This window comes from Amphiprion ocellaris, chromosome 15 (genome assembly GCF_022539595.1).
Source record: "Amphiprion ocellaris isolate individual 3 ecotype Okinawa chromosome 15, ASM2253959v1, whole genome shotgun sequence".
NCBI lineage: Eukaryota > Metazoa > Chordata > Actinopteri > Pomacentridae > Amphiprion > Amphiprion ocellaris.
Genome location: NC_072780.1, coordinates 10321800 through 10340064, shown reverse-complemented (window position 1 = coordinate 10340064; position 18265 = coordinate 10321800). Strand labels below are relative to the sequence as shown.

At 37.9% G+C, this 18265-nt stretch overlaps 2 protein-coding genes across 4 annotated transcripts; one reads left to right on the top strand and one right to left on the bottom strand.

Annotated features, from left to right (window-relative positions):
* Window positions 1-1266: 1266 nt before the first annotated feature.
* rbm48 (RNA binding motif protein 48) lies at window positions 1267-4494 on the top strand. The gene is made up of 5 exons (XM_023269056.3): window positions 1267-1425; window positions 2776-2966; window positions 3068-3213; window positions 3608-4167; window positions 4266-4494. Exons 1-5 carry the CDS (start codon window positions 1300-1302, stop codon window positions 4326-4328), a joined length of 1086 nt encoding a protein of 361 aa, XP_023124824.3. The 5' UTR covers window positions 1267-1299; the 3' UTR covers window positions 4329-4494.
* Window positions 4493-14999, bottom strand: LOC129347235 (calaxin-like). 3 transcript variants are annotated; one of them, XM_055017801.1, is made up of 8 exons: window positions 14848-14999; window positions 14162-14320; window positions 12968-13263; window positions 6166-8490; window positions 5803-5961; window positions 4874-5232; window positions 4649-4753; window positions 4493-4565 (listed from the first exon to the last, which is right to left on the bottom strand). In XM_055017801.1, the coding sequence occupies exons 4-8, from the start codon at window positions 6239-6241 to the stop codon at window positions 4515-4517; spliced, it is 750 nt and encodes a 249-aa protein (XP_054873776.1). In that variant the 5' UTR covers window positions 6242-8490; window positions 12968-13263; window positions 14162-14320; window positions 14848-14999; the 3' UTR covers window positions 4493-4514. The 3 variants fall into 3 exon arrangements, with proteins under 3 accessions (XP_054873776.1, XP_054873779.1, XP_054873778.1); XM_055017804.1 differs by having other exon boundaries at window positions 4874-5025; XM_055017803.1 differs by lacking the exons at window positions 12968-13263; window positions 14162-14320; window positions 14848-14999 and having other exon boundaries at window positions 4874-5025; window positions 5128-5232; window positions 6166-6800.
* Window positions 15000-18265: the final 3266 nt, after the last annotated feature.

The following is an 18265-nucleotide window of genomic DNA, read 5'->3' as shown; positions in this document are numbered from 1 at the left end:
TTGCTCAGACTCATGAAAAATTACAGGGAACATTGTTTGGGACTCAAGCAGTTCCTTCTTTTACTCACTATCTCCCCAGCCTTAGAAAAAAAAACCTGTTCACACGGCACAGATGAGGCTGAGGTACACAGGAAATGTTTGGCTCCATTGTACAAGTTTGGGTAAACAGTTTTGTGGGTTGCCCAGTAAGCCAGTGGGTCTGCCGTTCTTTCTACAATTGCATTCGCTATGGCGCTTTGCATTTGCCAGGCTCTACTTGCGTCTTCGTCTAATAGGCTCCACAGTTGAACTGAAAAATATTGAAGATCATCATCATCATCACCAGAAATGTCAGTCATTCCCTATTCAGAAGAGAAAAAGAATACCTGTGGAAGGTGCTGCTGGTGGTGGAGGACGAGGCTGTGGTGGTGCTTGTGACGTAGATGACTGCTGCTTGGTATTCTTTATGTTAATTGTTGTGCATTCTGTTATTAAACGTTCTTTCACACTGGCTGCCACTCTGATTGGTGAATCCAAAAGTTTTGAACTGCAGAGCCACAAGTGTAGCAACAGTCAGTGAACTACTGTAGTCTGTCAGCTAAGCACCTGACAAGGTTCTGTGCCAGGTGTTGTGGCATGGGGGTGGTGAGTTGGGAATATATATATGTATATATATATATATATATATATATATATATACATATATATATATATATATATATATACATATATATATACATATATATATATATATACAGTATATACAGTCAGTGAACTACTGTAGTCTGTCAGCTAAGCACCTGACAAGGTTCTGTGCCAGGTGTTGTGGCATGGGGGTGGTGAGTTGGGAATATATATATGTATATATATATATATATATATATATATATATATATATATATATATATATATATATATATATATATATATATAAAAATAAATAAATAAAAAATAAATAAAATCTATCTATCTATCTATCTATCTATCTATTCTCTATGAAATACGAAATCTGACATACTACTAACTCTCAAAGCAAAAACAACAGCAAAATAACCAATCTATTCTGCGAAAAACAATTCAAATGAACAACACTAAATAGGGATCTCCTATCCCGGAACACTCGATCCCGCTGAGTGATTCACATAACAAACCGAACCAATGAGGTGATTCGAAGCAGTTGAGTGCTTCAAACGTCACTGAAGTGATTCAAACGTCACGAGTCACGTGACCAAACCACGCCTCGGCACAGTGGCTCGATACGTTTGCTTCATGAGCTACAGCGCATGTGTCGAAGCCTCGGGTATCAGAGGATCATCACTAATGGCGACTCCTGTCAACAAAAACGACTGTTGGAGAGTCCCGGAGGTTTACAAACACCACGAACAGCGGAAAGTATGCATTTCTCGACCAAAATACAGGGAGGGAAGGAAAGATAAAGCGGTTAAGGTAAGAAAAAGGCTTCTATCTGTACAGAATGGAGCTTAGGTTGATACACTGCGGCTCCTAGCTAGGTGGTAAACATTACTTAAAAGGTACATAAGCAGTACAAATAGCCTATATTTGCAGATTTCACATGATGGTTCTGCATAAACCTTGTCATTAGCATTCAACATACCTTAGCCAAGTGTTACACTAACACAGTGTTTCTAAAATAGTGGGGCGCGCCCCCCTGGGGGGGCGCAGAGGCATGTCAAGGGGGGCGCGGGCGACTGGGAGGAAAAGGTCCTTCAACACGGAACTAATTAGCTGAACTATTGTTTTAACGTCGGCCTGTTTTTCGCGGCGTACAACAATACTGAAATTGTGCTGGCCCCATAGACTGTATATGCCATAGATAAAAATAATAATAATAATAATGATCTTCTGTATATATCTATGGTATATGCACTGGCCGTTCAGACTCCGAAGTACAGACTCCTGAGAACGGGAGAACGCATCGTTAATGTGCAGTCGGAACACCAGCGTACTTGATCACGTCACGTACTCGGCTCATCTCCTCCGATTATTTTTACCAGCAGTGTCAAACATACGGCCTGTGGGCCAAAACCGGCCCACCAGACGGTCCATTTCGGCCCGCGGGACGACTTTACAAATGATAAAAATTACAACAACATTAACTGTAAATTTGTAAAGCTGTAAATTTAAAATAGTTTCTAGAACTTGACAAGTTGTTCTGATCATGAACTAAAATACTAGATTGTTCAGTTGCAGATACCTGTGACTGAATGTTTTGTGTTTTTGTAGATAAACTGTTATCTGGCAGTTACAATGCATGTGTAAATGATGAACTGAGGCATAATAGGCTACTGTTGAAATTGAACTTGTTTTCCTTAAGAAATTTCAGGTTCATAATATTTTGTAAAAAGATAGTTCATTAAATGTGAATATTTTCAGAATGTACTTTTTTTGAATTAAAACAAAGGGGAAAAGTTGGAGCTGTGGTTATTTATAGGTTATTATGCTGTGATTTTACTGGTGGGGCCCACTGGAGATCAGATTGGGTTTATGTGGTCCCTGGACTAAAATGAGTTTGACACCCCTGATCTTTACTGTGAAAAACAACAAAATGGAATCAGATAAAATAACACAGCCCTGCATATTCATGTTTTCACAGTTTCATATATATATATATATATACACACACACACACACACACACACACACACACACACACACACACACAAAGTTATTGAGGGGGCACGAAAGTTTTTTGTCCTCCAAAGGGGGGCCCGACAGAAAAAATTTGAGAACCACTGCACTAACATGATGGACCACGTTTGTTTTATGTATTATCAGGTGTACACCATCAATTTAGAGTCCCGTTACCTGATGGTCCAAGGGGTCCCAGCCATTGGGGTGATGACAGAGCTGATCCAGCTGTGTGCTCTGTACGGGGTTGTGGAGGAGTACAGACCCCTGGACGAGTATCCTGCTGAGGAGTTCACTGAAGTGTACCTGGTGAAGTTCCAGAAACTCACAAGTGCCAGGTACAGGATGCAACTTACCTGGTTCATCATGTCTTATTGGCAAAGTTTAAAAGATCTGCTAAATTATTGGGGTTTTTTTTGCTTAAAAACATGTCTTTCAGAGCAGCAAAGCGGCACATGGATGAGAAGAGTTTCTATGGTGGCGCGCTACATGTGTGCTACGTCCCAGAATATGAGACTGTGGAAGACACCAGGCTAAAGCTGCAGGACCGGAGGGGCTACGTACGAAGGGCTGCTCAGTATAGAGGTAGAATTTTACATCTAATTTATTTATGCTTAAAGAAAATGCCGCTGTGCTGATGCAGTCGTTTTAGGTGGATAGATACCAAAGTACAAAATCCAGCACTGCCAAAACAAGCAACTTTTTTTCTTGGACTGCTGAACATCTTACAGCCATGCAGCAGTGAATCCTCAGTGTAAATAATCTCACATGCTAAGCCTTACATCAGTTTATTGCTTCTTTGTATGTGTATGTGGTTCAGATCTTTCTAAGTTTTGTGTGTACCCATACATTATTTATATTTTTTCAACATTTAAACCCTACTGCTGGAGAAACATAATTTAGTCTCAGCTGTATTTTGTAAGTTGTAATGACAAACCATTGTTGAAATTGTGTTCTCTCTCTTTATATTGTTACAAAGCAAGAGAAAGGGAACAGAAAGAGGCAATACATGAGGAGCCCACATCATCATCAGAAACAACCACTACATCAGACCAGATCATCAACAGACACAATCAAACCTCTGATAATAGCAATGCAGGAGAGACTTTGAACATCAGCCATTATTCAAGCTTTCCTCCACTGCTGTTACCTCCCCAAGAGCATCATTTCTATGGACATAAAAATCAACCAGCGATGATACCAACAGAGGACAAAATGGGCACTTTACATAATGTTGTCCCTGACACAAAGCAGCAACAAGAGCAGAATTCAGGCTCCAACCAGACCTACTACAACAGAAACCAAGGCACAGAACACAGACCGAACTCAAATCAGGCTCCTGCAGTCAGATTTGTCCCTAGGACCACACACTTGCAGAACAGAAAACGCAAAATGGAAGTGACTGGCGAGCACTCAGTGACTGTTCCTGGACAAAATGAGCCTTTGATTGGACCAAAACTACCAGAACCATCCAAACTGGACATGGAGGATGAATCGCTAAACACAACTGTTGGCCTGATCAGGAACACAATGAAGCAGGTACCCATAATCTGATACTAACTAAGAATGAAACTAATTCTTCACTATAATGGGAATAATTTTTATGCATGTCAGTAAAAATCTGTCGTCTTTCTTAGGTGGGAACAGTTTCTGACCTGAAGCCGGTGGAGAAACAGGTCAAACCACGACGTCGGATTTGATCAAGCAAGCCGTCTTGATGGTGGAGTTTTTTTGCAGACTTGTTGTACTATTTTAGAAAATGACCTTTTGAACAGTGTCTCCTAAGAGCTTCTTTTCATTTACAAACTTTGCACAAAAATTCTAACTATAATGTTTTTTAATAAAGACAGTGAGGTCGAAAATGTGCATTAATATGGTTTCTTTCTTTATTGTTCCAGCTGTTCTTGAAATACATATTGCTCAAATGCCTCAACACTCTGAAAAGCAAGAAAAACAAATTGTAAGATTAAGATTTCTGACATGGAAATTTAAGCAATTACAGCTTTTAATTTGTAATTACCGTGGAGTCAGGAAGACAGGTTCCAAATGCTTCAAGCAATAGGTTCTCCTCTCGCACTGCCTTCTCAAAGTCATCAAAAGACAGTTTGCCATCGTGATCATGGTCCTATGTGAAGATATGACATGGGCAGGTGTTGACAAACTATCTACAGACCAGATAGCTATTTTTTACCTGCTGAAAACATTCAAATTAAAAGCTAATCATTTAATAGTACCAACATCTCACCATCTTCTTGAGTGTGATCTCCACCAGGTCTTTGACTCCTTCATCGGGGTCCTCTTCAGTTGGCTGTCTGACGAGGCTGTTTTTCAGCAAGCGAAACATCTCCTCCCTGGTGATGAAGCCGTCACCATTCAAGTCATACACGTGAAAGCAGTCTGAGCCACAGAATAAGAGAAGGGTTGTTAGCTGGATAAGCTTGTAACTTTGTATGAAAAAGAGAGAGCACTTCAACACAGAAAGTAAGGTTGAAAAGTTACATTTTATTTTTTCATTCAAGGTCCCCCGAAGAAGAACAGACAGTCCCTCGATCCACTCTTTCAAACTGACAATGCCATCATTGTCTTTGTCAAACGCCCTGAAGGCTACAGGACAGACACTCCGTTACATTCAGAACATGTCTAGGTTAGCAAACATTCTGCACATTCAGTCAGGCAATGGCTACAATTTGCAGTTATCTAATAGTTGCTAATTATTTGTGACTCTTTGAATGTTTAGAGGCTTCCAAAGAATGTCTGTCATTCTGGCATACAGTATAGATTCGGTCAAGATTTATGTCAAATATCAAACACAACATTGACTCAGTTCATTGCACGAGTGCACAGCTTTTTATAAAGGACTATAATTATCTTTTACACATGTCAAGATTTTGAAACCATATACTTACTATGTAGTTTTGCACATTATCATGTGAATAATTGCAAATTTCTGCACACAGTAAACATTTTTATCACTTATAATCCCCTGCATTTGCTACATTTGATGTTTTCATTTAACTTGTAAAACTGTCTGTTGACTTTATTAAACATCTTTTTGTGCTTCTTTGAAAATGTACTACTTGTCAGTGTGTAATGTTATGCACGAAAACACCATGTCGAATTCCTTGTATGTGAGAACAGTAAAACAGGCTCTGATTCTGGAAAGTAAATGCTTACCTCCGTCCATTATTATGTCGTCGGTCAGGTCAAACGTATGGTGCAGAATGCTCCTGAACCTCGCTCTGTCCAGGCCCTGGACTGTTCTCCCATTGTTGGTGGGCTCCCCCAGCAGGAGGTTAAACTCTCGGATAAGGCACTCAGCTTCCGTTTTATTGACTACAAAATGTAAAAAAAAAATTTTAAAAATCACATTCTAAGACGTAGCTTATTTTACTTTCATTACTGTCGGTAGGTGCTAATTTATGAATGAAATGTAACCTGTATAGAGGAAAGCGCGCCTCACTACTGCTAGCTACTATAACTACTAACTTAGCTTAGCACGGGATAATTAGAAAGAAGAAGTTAAACTGCGATACTCACAGTGCTCCACTTGTTTGGAGATCGTTTCAGCGAGAGTTTGTATCACTTTTCTGTTCATAGCAGACATTTTCGACATTTTTTAGAAGCAGGACGTCGGACTGGCTGAGGGGAGATGTTTACATGTCGTCGCCATGGCAACCGCGTAGCATTCAACGCTACTTGTGTCCAATGTTCCCTCTAATTTTTCATGAGTCTGAGCAAACACACAAACTCCCTGAGCAGTTCCTTGGACCACTGTGAGCAACATCAGATGTGTGCACTGTGGTCACACCAGCATCACATCCATTCAAGTTACATGGTTCATTAAAAGAATCAAATTACAGCATTTACATTTCTGTTAAAACACTTTGTCAACAGGAGCCAGTTGAAGGCTGCAGTGATTTTAGTGACACTACAATGTATAAGAGTGAAGTTATTGAATATTTGTCTCTCTTTACTGTTGCAGCGGTTTTGCAAATTGCAGAAGGACCCTGTTCACTCCATAGACACCAATCTTATTCCTGTAGCTTGAAAGACAGCTACTTTTGATAAAACTGGGCTTGTAGCACATTGTCTGCCTTGCAACAATGGGAAAGAGGCACCGTTTATGTTTTGACAACCTATATCTAACGAGTTATTGATGCTGGAAGTGTGAATCTGTGAATATCTTTCCAGCTTTACTGAACTTGGGGCCACTACCACCTAAGGAGTGATATATTTAATTTTGAAAAAAGCATTTAGCCATACTTAAAGCTTTAAGTGCTTTATTAACACGGACCTAAAAATTTTGTATTGTTTTATTATCACAGGTTCTGTCTGAAAAGAGGTGGCATCATTTTAAACAGTGAAATCAAACGAACAAAATGTAATGACCAACCAGTGAGCAATACAGGATTCTGCAAAAACATAAACAACTTTTTTTAAAATCTAAATCTTAACACAGTTAATGTATTAACTTATTTATGTGTGTATGCATGTATTTATTGATTTATTTAGTACTGTTAACATATCAGAGTTCTGAGTGAATTTTTCTTAATAGAGGCAAAGGCCATTTATTGATTACATATAGGCTATTAAATGTTCATTAAAAACTAAAAAGCATTTTTAAAAAAACAACTTAGGCATTTATTGAGTCACTAAAATACTGTAGAGTACAGACCACATCAGCATGATTATAAGCATCCTCTAGTAAATTAACAACCAGATACTGATGTCTCTCACCATATGGACTTCAGGAGATGACTGGGGGATGATAAACTGTGACCTACTGGTTGGGTTCTCTCTGTTCTCATGTTTCTTACATGTTTGTCCCCTGACAGCCAGGTCCTAATGTTTTTTGAGCAACACACCATACTATGACATTTTTACAATGATGGTTCTACTATGGAACCAGTTTGACATGTTCAGGTGTTCTTTGTGTAAAAACTCAGAGATTTCAGGAATCAGAAGGTGGTTTTCAACTTTCTTTATTAACTTTCTGCTTCAACTTTAAATTAAATTTCCTTCACTAAGCCAGCCCTCTGGACTTCCAGGAAGCTGTGTTCCTATTGGCTGTCCAGGTGGCTGCTTGGTGTTATCAGGAACACCTGAGCAGCTTGGTGTTATCAGGAACACCTGAGCAGCTCAGTGTCTTCCTGCTTTATTTAGCTGCAGACAAACATTTCCTCTGCTTCTCTTCACCACTGAACTGGGTTTGGCTCTGTTGCTTTAGTTAGTTCTTTAGGCGTTGGCTTGCAGCTTCCAGCAGTAAAATCGGCTTTAATGTGTTTCTTGGTGTGTTTTCGGGCTTTGTACTGGATAGTTGTCTTGGTAAATGAGGTTCTTTAGCCACAGTTAGCACATGGTGCTAATGTGTGCAGTGATTAGTGGATTTGGTGCAGCTGTGTCTTTATCTTGGCTGTAGTGAGTCTTCAGAGGTTTTTGGTCAGACACATTCTGTATTCTTGTTTGAGAACCAGCGTTGGTTGTCCAGAAGGTAAGAGTTCCTGTCCTGATTCTCTGTTTTCAGAGGTTCTCTGGTAGGCTGCAGGAGACTTTAGTGTTTGGGTTGTGCTAGTTTGGTTTTTGTACAGTTTCATTTGGACGACTATCTTGAGGCCCCTCCATGTGGTTTAGTGAGGTTTTCTGCAACAGTTCTACATAGCAACCTGCAGCAGAAGACACTTGGAGAGTTTTTAGGAAGTTCTGGAGACCAGACTTTAGAGCAGCAGAAACATTTGTCAGCAGTTTGAGCAGGAGAAGGTGAGCTTCAGAGTAGAAATGAGGAGAAGGAAACCTTCTTGACCGTGTGGTGAGGTCCTGTACCAAGAGTTTGAGCAGGTTGTGAAGAGTCTGTAGTTCTTTGGTCTGAAAGCACAAGAAGAGTCGACTCATTAAAGGAGAAAACAGGAGATATTGTTGGTTCTTCTGTCGCTCTGCAGTTTCCTTAGACTGAATATCAAGTTTATATTTTAAATGATTTACCATGTGAGCCCAAGAAGACTTCAATAAACTCCCTCCATCTCCTGGACACAACATATTTTTTTTACCATGTTAAATCCTTTTTTTTTTTTTTTTTTAAATATGTTTTTGAGTTTTAATCGTAGTTTTAGCATAGTTTTTTCTCTTTGCTTGTTTAGTTTTGTCATCTGTGTGAAAGGTGCTAAACAAATAAAGTTGAATTGATAAACTGAATAATTGACTAACTCATGATTGTGACAACAGAAGTATTTTCGTTGTGATTTAAGGGTTTATTTCATTTTTAAGGTTGGGGTTAAAATCTTGACAAATTAAAATTAAAGAAATAAATTGCATTTTAAAAAGCAATTAAATCAAAGGAAAAAACATTTAATACAATAAAACTTTAAACAAAAAAATTAAACATTAAATACAATTAAATTGTATTAAAGAGACAAAATATTTAATTAGATAATTAAATGGAAGATACAAAACGTAATTATGAAATTAAAGAAATGTTTTTAAACAAAAATATTAAACATTAAAGATGAAATATTTTAGATCATTAAACATTTAAAAAATACAATTAAACAAAAAGAATATTAAACATTTTTTAAAAATAAAAACATTTAATTAGATTATTAAACCTTTAAAAAGACAAAACATTTAATTAAAAAATTAAATGTTTAATTAGAAAATTAAATCTTAAAGACAAATAGGAATTAAACAGAAAATACAATGAAGCATTTAAAAAGAAAATGAAACATTAAAAGGTGGTAAAACATTTAAAAAGAAAATCCTTAAAGATTTAATCAAAAAATTAAACATTGGGAAAGAAAAGGAAATTTTTCAAACAAGCCAATAAAACATTTGAAAAAACAACAATTAAACATTAAAAAGACAAAACATTTCGAAATCAGACATTAGAAAAGAATAAAAGGTGAGAAAAGAGCAAAACTAAACATTTAAGAAGAATCAAACTAAAGACAAAACATTTGAAAAGACACCAGTTAGACTTTAGAAGATCAAATTAAACAGAAGAGACAATAAAACGATCAAAAAGAGCAAGAAGAGATAAAGTTCTTAAAGTGTTTTCTAGTCTGAAATGAAAACATCAAGTTGTTTCTTCAAACATTTCCTCTTTCTATGTTCTTGGTTTGATTGTGGACAGATTTACTAATAACTCATTTCAGAAAACTGCTTTCCAGATAAAGTCTACTAGTAGTTGAAGGCATAGATCAAACTAATGTTACCTTCTGATCTCCACAAACTTTACTGTTCAGTGAAGAGAATCAAAGTTTGTTGAGGATTTCTAAAAAACCCACAGGTGAAGGTTTGAGAAGAACTCAGATGGATGGTCTAAATGTGAAATCAAGATTCATGGTCACAAGTTTTAAGGCTTCTGTTCACCAGAAAGTTCAAACTAACAGAGAAGTACTGAGAAACTTTTAAAACTTCAGTCCTCAGAGTGTCTGAAGGTTCAAACTAACAGAGAAGTACTGAGAAACTTTTAACATTTCAGTCCTCAGACTGTCTGAAGGTTCAAACTAACAGAGAACTACTCAGGAACTTAGAAGATATCAGTCCTTGGACTGTCTGAAGGTTCAAACTAACAGAGAACTACTGTGGGACTTCGAAAATTTCAGCCCTCAGACTCTGTGAAGGCTCAGGTCCTGAGGACTCGGGAGGTGTGGAGGCTTGGAAAGTCTTGGAACTGAGGGTTCAACCCTCCAGCACAAAGGCTGAAGTCCAACCTCCTGAGAAAAACGGTCGAGTCGAGACTCGAGTTAAAAAAAAAAACTCGAAAACGACAAAAAATAGATGACAAATACGCAAAAAAACGAAGAATTAGTATCTGAGCGAGTAGCTCAGGAGGATAAGAAGACAGACTCCCAAGCGGAGGGTCGCAGGTTCAAGACCCGCCACCGGCCTTTTTCTTTCTTTGTCTTTGTCAGAATATTGAGAAAATTTAAGAAGGGTCTGGTCTTGAACCAGCGACCTGCAGCTCCATAGGCAAATCCTTAACTCACTGAGCTACAGATCAGATGAAAAGAAATAATTTCGTCGTCCCTTTGGCATCGTAGTTCCTGATGTGACCACATGGGCGGAGCCAAGGCGGAGTCTGGGTGGAGTCAGGGCGGAGAGTGGGTGGGGAGGTTGGGCGGCGGCCTCCTCCCTCTACTCCCCCACCTCCCCCCACCGCCCACCACACCTTCCCCCGCCCGACGAGTTTTTCGAGTCTCCACGAGTTCTTCGAGTCTCCACAAGTTCTTCGAGTCTCCACGGGTTTTCCCGAGTTTCTGGAGTTTCCACCAGGTCCGAGGCACAACAAGTTGTCATGAAGAGGTGTTGAAGTCGGCCAGGATGGACTGACTTTTTACAGCGAGTAGAAGGAAGACCACTAGAAGAGCAGGTCTTTAACCACCATCCATAAAATCCATGGAGTCGCTCCAGAGAAATGAAGGGAGGTCAACTTTTACCAACCTCCATCCACATGTTCAACTTCATATCTTTACTTTGACATTTTTAGCACCACAAACCTTTAGTATCACACTTTATTATCAATTATTAGGACTTTAATGGAATCCACCAGCAGATTTACTTTTTGTTGACAAACTTTATTCTTGTCGTCGTGGGACTGCAGTATTTAAAACTCTTCCTTCTATTTGACCTCATGTTTATTAGTTTTAGTGGACAAACTTATTTTAATTGTCGATTAATCTCTTAAAAACCAAATAATAAATTGGGTGAGTCAAGAGCTTTAAATTTCTTATTTTGTCATATTTTAAGTATGACAAAAAAATATAAAAATAAAGTGTCTTGAGACAATTTGACCTGTAACTGGCGTTATATGAATAAAATAGAATTTAAATTGTATGTATCTTGTAATGTTGGAGTATTTCAGCCATATATGTTGGAAAACACATTTTATTTGTCCATTAATCTGTCGTTTTCTCCAGTAATTCATTTCTTGTTTTGGTTTATAAAATGTCAAACCCAAATATATTCAGTTTACTGTCAGAAAAACCAAAAAGATTTACATTCATGATGCAGGAATCAGGCAGTTTTTCGCTTTTTATCTTAGTTTAGTCAGAAAGATAGTTGATGATGTGTGAATTGTTGCAGCTTGTGAGCCGTAGAAGGTTTTAATCTTTGGGGCAGAATGTCAAAAAACATTTAGAAACCAAACATCAACAAAACACTCAACAAAGATTTGAACATCATTAAAGGGAAATCCAACTTTTGCATGACAATGTCTAATTAAAGGACATTTATTTCCAACGTAAATGTGTGATATTCATCCTCTGGAGCTTTCTCTTCACATCGTCTTCCACCTGGACTGGTTTGGTCGGGAGCATGTGCAACAAACATTTGAAAAACTGCACTTTAACATCAATGAATGACACTGAAGTTTAATCTCTACATAAATGAGACTGAGTCTGGATGTGCTGCTCTGTCATTAACTGCTAAGTTTAGGGAAAGTTCAAACAAAAGAGGACAGTTCAGATAAGACTTGAGAATGAGCTTATTCTGAACAAACATCTCAGACTTTCTGAGCTTCAGCACCTCTAGCAAGATCATTTAACAAGCAACTCAAGAGATCCAGAAGTTGGCGAGAGTTAGCTTTAGCTGAGCCAAAGAACATGTGGGATGCTAACCTAGCAAACATTTCAGATTTTTCTCTGTGAATACTGAGAAATAATTTCCTATTCAATGACAGAGCTACACATCTTAACTCAGTCTCATGAAAACAGACTCTAATTCAGTGTCATCCATCCATATTAAAGTGCAGTTACCCAAAATGTTTGTTGCATGAGCTCCAACAAAACCTGTCCAGGTAGAAGGCCACTTTGACAAACAGGAAGTGGAAGATTCCAAGCAGATATATAGAAGGGGGAACCAGACTGTACTAAGTGTGGTCGAGTACAGAGGGGTGTTTTGTGGGGTTTTAAGGCTGATAATGATTATTAGTGAGACATTTGGAGTAGACATTCATTTGCAGTAAATGAAAGTATTTAAAATCGAGTTAAACTTAGAAGAACACAAACTCTAACAGAAACCTTTGTTGATACGTTTTTGTTTTGTTTACAGATGTTAAGTTAAAGGAGTTTTATTCGTTACGTATAACCAATCAAATCACTCTAGAGGACAGAGCGACCAAAGGTAATAAAGGTTCAGAGCCAAAGTAGCACCATTTTTAAATGTATTTATTACCGTAAATCAGTAAAAAATAAAATACTGATAATCAGTAAATCAGTCAGCCCACAATTACTACAATTCTACAATGTATGTCTCTTTGCTTTGACTTATTTGCACAATATACGATGTATATGATGGCGTTTTTTCATACCAAAGGCTATACTATGATGTTTTCTAAGAGACATACCATGCTACTGTTTGTTCTGGTCCTGGGCCACTGCACTCCTCCTCTGTTGTTTTCTGGATTGTACTCAGCTGCATGCCTTCGTCCACCCGGCTTCCGTTGACTCGTCCCGCCTGCCGTCTCTGGGGCTGAAGCTGGATTGGAACAGACCAAAGTACAGTCCAATCACGATGCCAGCTGCCTCTCAAAAGGCTCCTTCATCTGGTGGAACTTCTTCTGAAGGGAAGCTGAGCTGGCCCGGCAGAACTTTGGAGATGTGCACCAGTGGTTGGTGGATGTGTGGGGAGATAGAGAGGGACCTTTGAATTGTTCACAAAGGAAAACAGAGAACCCATTGGTAGTTTTAGTTTAGGGTGCTACTGCGGTGTGTTTTTGGGCTTGAAGAGGTGAACAGGAAGAGTTTTTTTTCGTATTGATTATCTTTTACTTTGTTCCTGGTTGGAATGCCCATCAATGTCAACATGAAGTTCACTTTAAATTCTGTTGATTTTTATTTTACTAACACCCATTTGTTTTTAACCCCCTCACATGTTGTGTTGTTGTAAACTTACTCTTTCAAATAAATTCTCGTCTAATCCTCTGGAAACCAGCGTTTGGACTGTTTTTGTGTTGCTCCTCACCTACTGACAGCTGTGGACTAAAGGCTATACTGTGACGTTTTTAAAGCGTCATGCTATAATATAGGCTTTTTTAATTGACATATTACTGTGACATTTTTTTGTTTTAGTTTTTTTTAGCAACATATAAGAATTCGAACAGTTTTAAAAGTTACTATACTTTTACTTGTGCATTGAAATTATTATTCTATGGCATTTTTTAGACAACATATTATACTCTGATGTTTTCTTGAATTACATACTATTTTGACAATATACTGCACTATGACATTTTTTGAACCACATATCATACATGACAATTTTAGGCAACATCCTATCATTTTGCACTTTTTGAACCACATAATAATCTATGTTTTGTTTTGTTTTTCTTGCCAACATGCTGTACTATGAACTACAGGCCATACTATGTTATTCTTGAGTAAAGCATACTATACTTTGACATTTTCTGAACTACATCCTATACTATGGCGTTATACACAGAGTGCTTTAGTTACATGTTGATTTATAATCTAGATTTTTTTCTGTTTTGTTTTTTGACGGGATTACCACAGACCTGACTGTGAACACTGTTGACACCCACCTCAGGGAGACGCTGCCTAAGATCTCAAGGCTGCTTGGTCGTGGTCTTTCTGGCACGTACTCTTCCAAGATGAGCCAGGAAGTTTAACACTGACGGAATGGCACCAGGTCTAAGCCGACAAACTTTCACTTCCTCCTCAACCCATAGTCTCTGGGAAACCTACATGGAGTAAGAAAAGTAGACAGAGAAGTAAGTAAGTCTGTACACAACATATTAAAAAGAAATCATGCTAATAAATTAACTACAAAGAACCGAATTCGCCAATATACTGGAGACCAGAGCTATTTAATTTGATAAGTATAACCTTGTTTAGTAACATTTCAATTATTTGAGAGCAGTCCTAAAGAACTGCCTGTAATCCCAATCATAAAATGGGTTTGGAGGAAGAACATAGATGGTAATCTGGATATACATGAGTTAGGCTTTATAACTACTGTACTATTACAAATGCTGATACTAGTTCTACGGCTCTAACAGCTGTTTATACTACTACTGCTGCTTGTACTTTTAGTATTACTACTACTGCTTGTACAACTATACTACAGCTACTATTAATCGTCTGGTATTTGGTTGTCCAGCTGCTAGCTCGCCTTAACGTTTTGCTAGTGGCTAACTAGTTAGCTCTCATAGACTGGAAGCTCTCAACAAGATTTAATACTGGAAAAAGAGCCAAAAACTATTCTTACCTATGAAAAGTCATTCCAAGTTTCCTTGTGTCAATCGTACGACGCAGTGTGTAATTGTATGCAGCACAGTGAGACGGCATACTTGTTGTTTCCGTTTTCACGCCGTCTACATCAACGGAATGCACTGAAACTTTGCTCCCACTAGCTTAGCCTCGCTGTAGCACGCAGCTCAAAGGGGCGTGTCTTATCTACTCATTCATATCTATGACAACAACGGTAGCTGCACATAAGGACGCCTGACGTCGATTAGCTGCGTAAATACCATTATGTACAGTCTATGGTAAATACGTATGTGAATCGCATCATTGGCTGCAGCAGCCAGTCACCGGTCACTCACTGACTCACACTGAAAAATAGCACAGAATGAATTGTTACGTGTTTATTTTATTTACAATTTAGGTTGGACCTTTTTTTGTGCAGCGCAGATTTTCTGTGCGCGGAGACCGTGTCAGCAGTGCGCAATTGCGCACTCGCGCAGCTTAGAAGGAACAGTGGTTGTGTCTACAAAAAGTATTCACCCTCTTGGAAGTTTTCCCCTTTCATCGCCTTGCACCTCTGAATCGTGTTCATTTTAATTCGGCTCTTTTGACTAGAATTTCATAAAAGGCTCTTCCACGTCAAAGGGAAAACAAATGTCTACAAAGTAATGTCAGTTAATTGGGTCAATATATTATCGAGGGACTTTTGAAGTCCATGGGAAATATCTTGCACACATTTTTTCAAAGTAAAAAAAAAAAACAAAACTAATCTTTTTTTATTATGATCATGTCTTTACAAATTCCATAATCATTTATTATGGAAACAAGCACTTATTAATAAAAAAAAAGATTGGATATCACTAAAATGTCAACTAAATAATCGTCTAAATTTAATAACAACCACCTTCTAAGTAGCTTAACAATAATAAAATGAGCTTATTCAAAAATTGTTTTGATTGTATTCTTTTAATTGAGATAACCATGACAGATATTTCCTTTTTGCCATTTATATGGAAAATAAATTATATGGAATATAACAAATTGTATCTGTGTCCGAGAAATCACTTTCAACTACGTTACCCCTTACAAAAACACCTCTCAAGGAAGTGTGTTAATTCCAAATCACATGACCTGCTCCACATGTCATTTCCTCCTAAAGAAAAGACTGGCAAGACTCCAAGGCTTTCTTACTTATTCAATATAAAGTAGTGTGTGAGTCAAGTGTGGATTTGTTGCATGTCAACAGGTTTACTACAATATCTTTATCAATAACTTTCAATTTCAATTTTACTCAGTTGTATATATAATATTTAAAAGAATCTTTCTGTAAAAATGCTATGTGGTGTTTGGTTGTAGGCGGACAGTTAATTTTAGGCCAGAAAACAGCAAAACTGTCAACTATGATACCTGTCGACTACGTTACAAAAAGTCCCGCAATCATATATTGTCCCAATTAGAAATATTAAAGCTAAGATAAGTGATTGCACAACTATTCACGCATTTTAAAATGGCTCACCTGATTCAGCACAAGTGAACCCAATTTGGTGCTAGAAGTCACACAGTTAGTGAAATGGAGATCATCTGATTGTAGTGAATGTGTCATAAGTGATTGTAGTATAAAGACACCTGTATCTGGAAGGTCTAGTCACTGGCGAATCAATACTCCTGTCTATAACTACACCATGAAGATCAAAGAACATGCCAAGCAACTCCATGGAATGGTCATTTAAAAGCACAAGTTAGGGCAAGCATACAAGGAAGTTTACAAGTCACTGAATATCACTGGAGTACAGGTAATTCCCTCATTAGGAAACCAAAAAAATAAATGGCACATGTGTAAATCTGCTAAGTGCAGGTCATCCCCAGAAACTGAATGACAGTGCAAGAAAGAGACAAGTAACCGTAGTCCCTGAAGGGCTTGTAAAGGCAGAGGGTAAAATGAATGTAGCAAAACATTGGGAGAGATCCTGGAGGGCAATCTGATGCAGTCTACAAGAGAATGATAATTTGACAGAAGATTTGTCTTCCAATGACTCGAAGCATACAGCCAAAACTACACAGAAATGGTTTAAAGAGAACGAACTGAAAGTCTGGAGTGGCCAAATGAGAGCCCAGATCTCAATCCATCTGCACATTTGTGGCTGGATTTAAAAACAGCTGTCAATCCCTGTCTAACCTGACAGAGCTTAAGCAGTTCAGCAAGAAGAATGTGGTAAATTTGTAGTGTCCAGACGTGCAAGTCTGACTAAGATCTATGCACACAGGCTCAATGCTGTAATTACAGCCAAAGGTACATCTACTAAGTACTGACTTTCAGGGGGTGAATACTTACGCAATGTCTTATTTTGTATTTTAAATTAACATTGCTTTCTAGAAATCTGTTATTACTTTAACATGAAAAAGTTGGGTGATGATTTGTGTTAATTGTAATTTTCATCTAGCCAGATGTTAAGTTAGTCCTAAAAGGGATAGTAAAACAGCAACATATAAAATTAGTCCAGGAGAAGAAGATAGAAACCTCTAGTTGTTGTACAGGGAAGAAAACTTAAAGGAGCAGGTGGTTAAGCAGACAAATCCCACAGTGAAGCAGCCTTCAGTCAGAATGGTGATTGACATTAGATTATTAGGATACAGCTATAGTGATATATAACTATAACCACATAACTGAAGAGTCCCTCTTAAATGGCTTATTATGGAGAACCAGTATATTCATTATTGCCCTTGTGGCACTCAGTGCTCAAACATAAAGATCTTGACAAAATGACCAATGACTCATAAAAAGATATTCACATTATACTGTGTCTAACAGAAGAATAGGTATTGGATAAAATAAGCACAGCAATGGCAAAAATACTGGAGTTGTAGAATCTAGTGTAAACAAAATAAGTGCAACTAATGTGACCATCTGATGTGAGATGCATAAACAAGATTTAAAACACATACAGCCTTGTAGTGGAGACTTTATATGTTGCTTCACTTCAGCTCTATCTTGAGGCAGAACGTTAACATTGCCATCTGCTGGAGATGACGTCTGACTCATGAGGAAGCCGTTACTCCACTGTCTTTTCCTGATATATAGGAGATAAATAAATAGCTGAAAAAAAGTTTGTTTTGAAGTGAAAAAAAGAGCACCCTGTTTCTCTTGTGCTCATGAACTTCTTTGCTGTTCCCTCTGTGATTTCCCTGTTTAGAGAATAAGTATACAGTCTGACCACAGGGTGGCAGTCAGCCAAGCCATTCAAAAAGAATGGTTAATGCCTTTTCTTATATTAACTAGAAATCTAATAATTACAAGTATCTGAAGAATCTGACCGTATCTTCTTTTAGAGTGAAATAATAGCAATGACACCATTACTGTAAATTAGTCTCTCTGTGGTTATTCACTTCTAAAAAGCATCATCTCCTTTATGTAATCTCAGTAAGTAAACCAGAACACTGCA

Excerpts from the sequence above, each read along its gene's own strand:
- rbm48 (XM_023269056.3), top strand. The coding sequence starts at position 1,300 with ATGGCGACTCCTGTCAACAAAAACGACTGTTGGAGAGTCCCGGAGGTT. Across the intron at positions 2,967-3,067 it reads CAGAAACTCACAAGTGCCAG|AGCAGCAAAGCGGCACATGG; the intron begins GTACAGGATGCA and ends CATGTCTTTCAG. Across the intron at positions 3,214-3,607 it reads AAGGGCTGCTCAGTATAGAG|CAAGAGAAAGGGAACAGAAA; the intron begins GTAGAATTTTAC and ends ATTGTTACAAAG.
- LOC129347235 (XM_055017801.1), bottom strand. The coding sequence starts at position 6,241 with ATGTCGAAAATGTCTGCTATGAACAGAAAAGTGATACAAACTCTCGCT. Across the intron at positions 5,962-6,165 it reads CTCCAAACAAGTGGAGCACT|TCAATAAAACGGAAGCTGAG; the intron begins GTGAGTATCGCA and ends TACATTTTGTAG. Across the intron at positions 4,566-4,648 it reads CCTGTCTTCCTGACTCCACG|AGTGTTGAGGCATTTGAGCA; the intron begins GTAATTACAAAT and ends CTTGCTTTTCAG.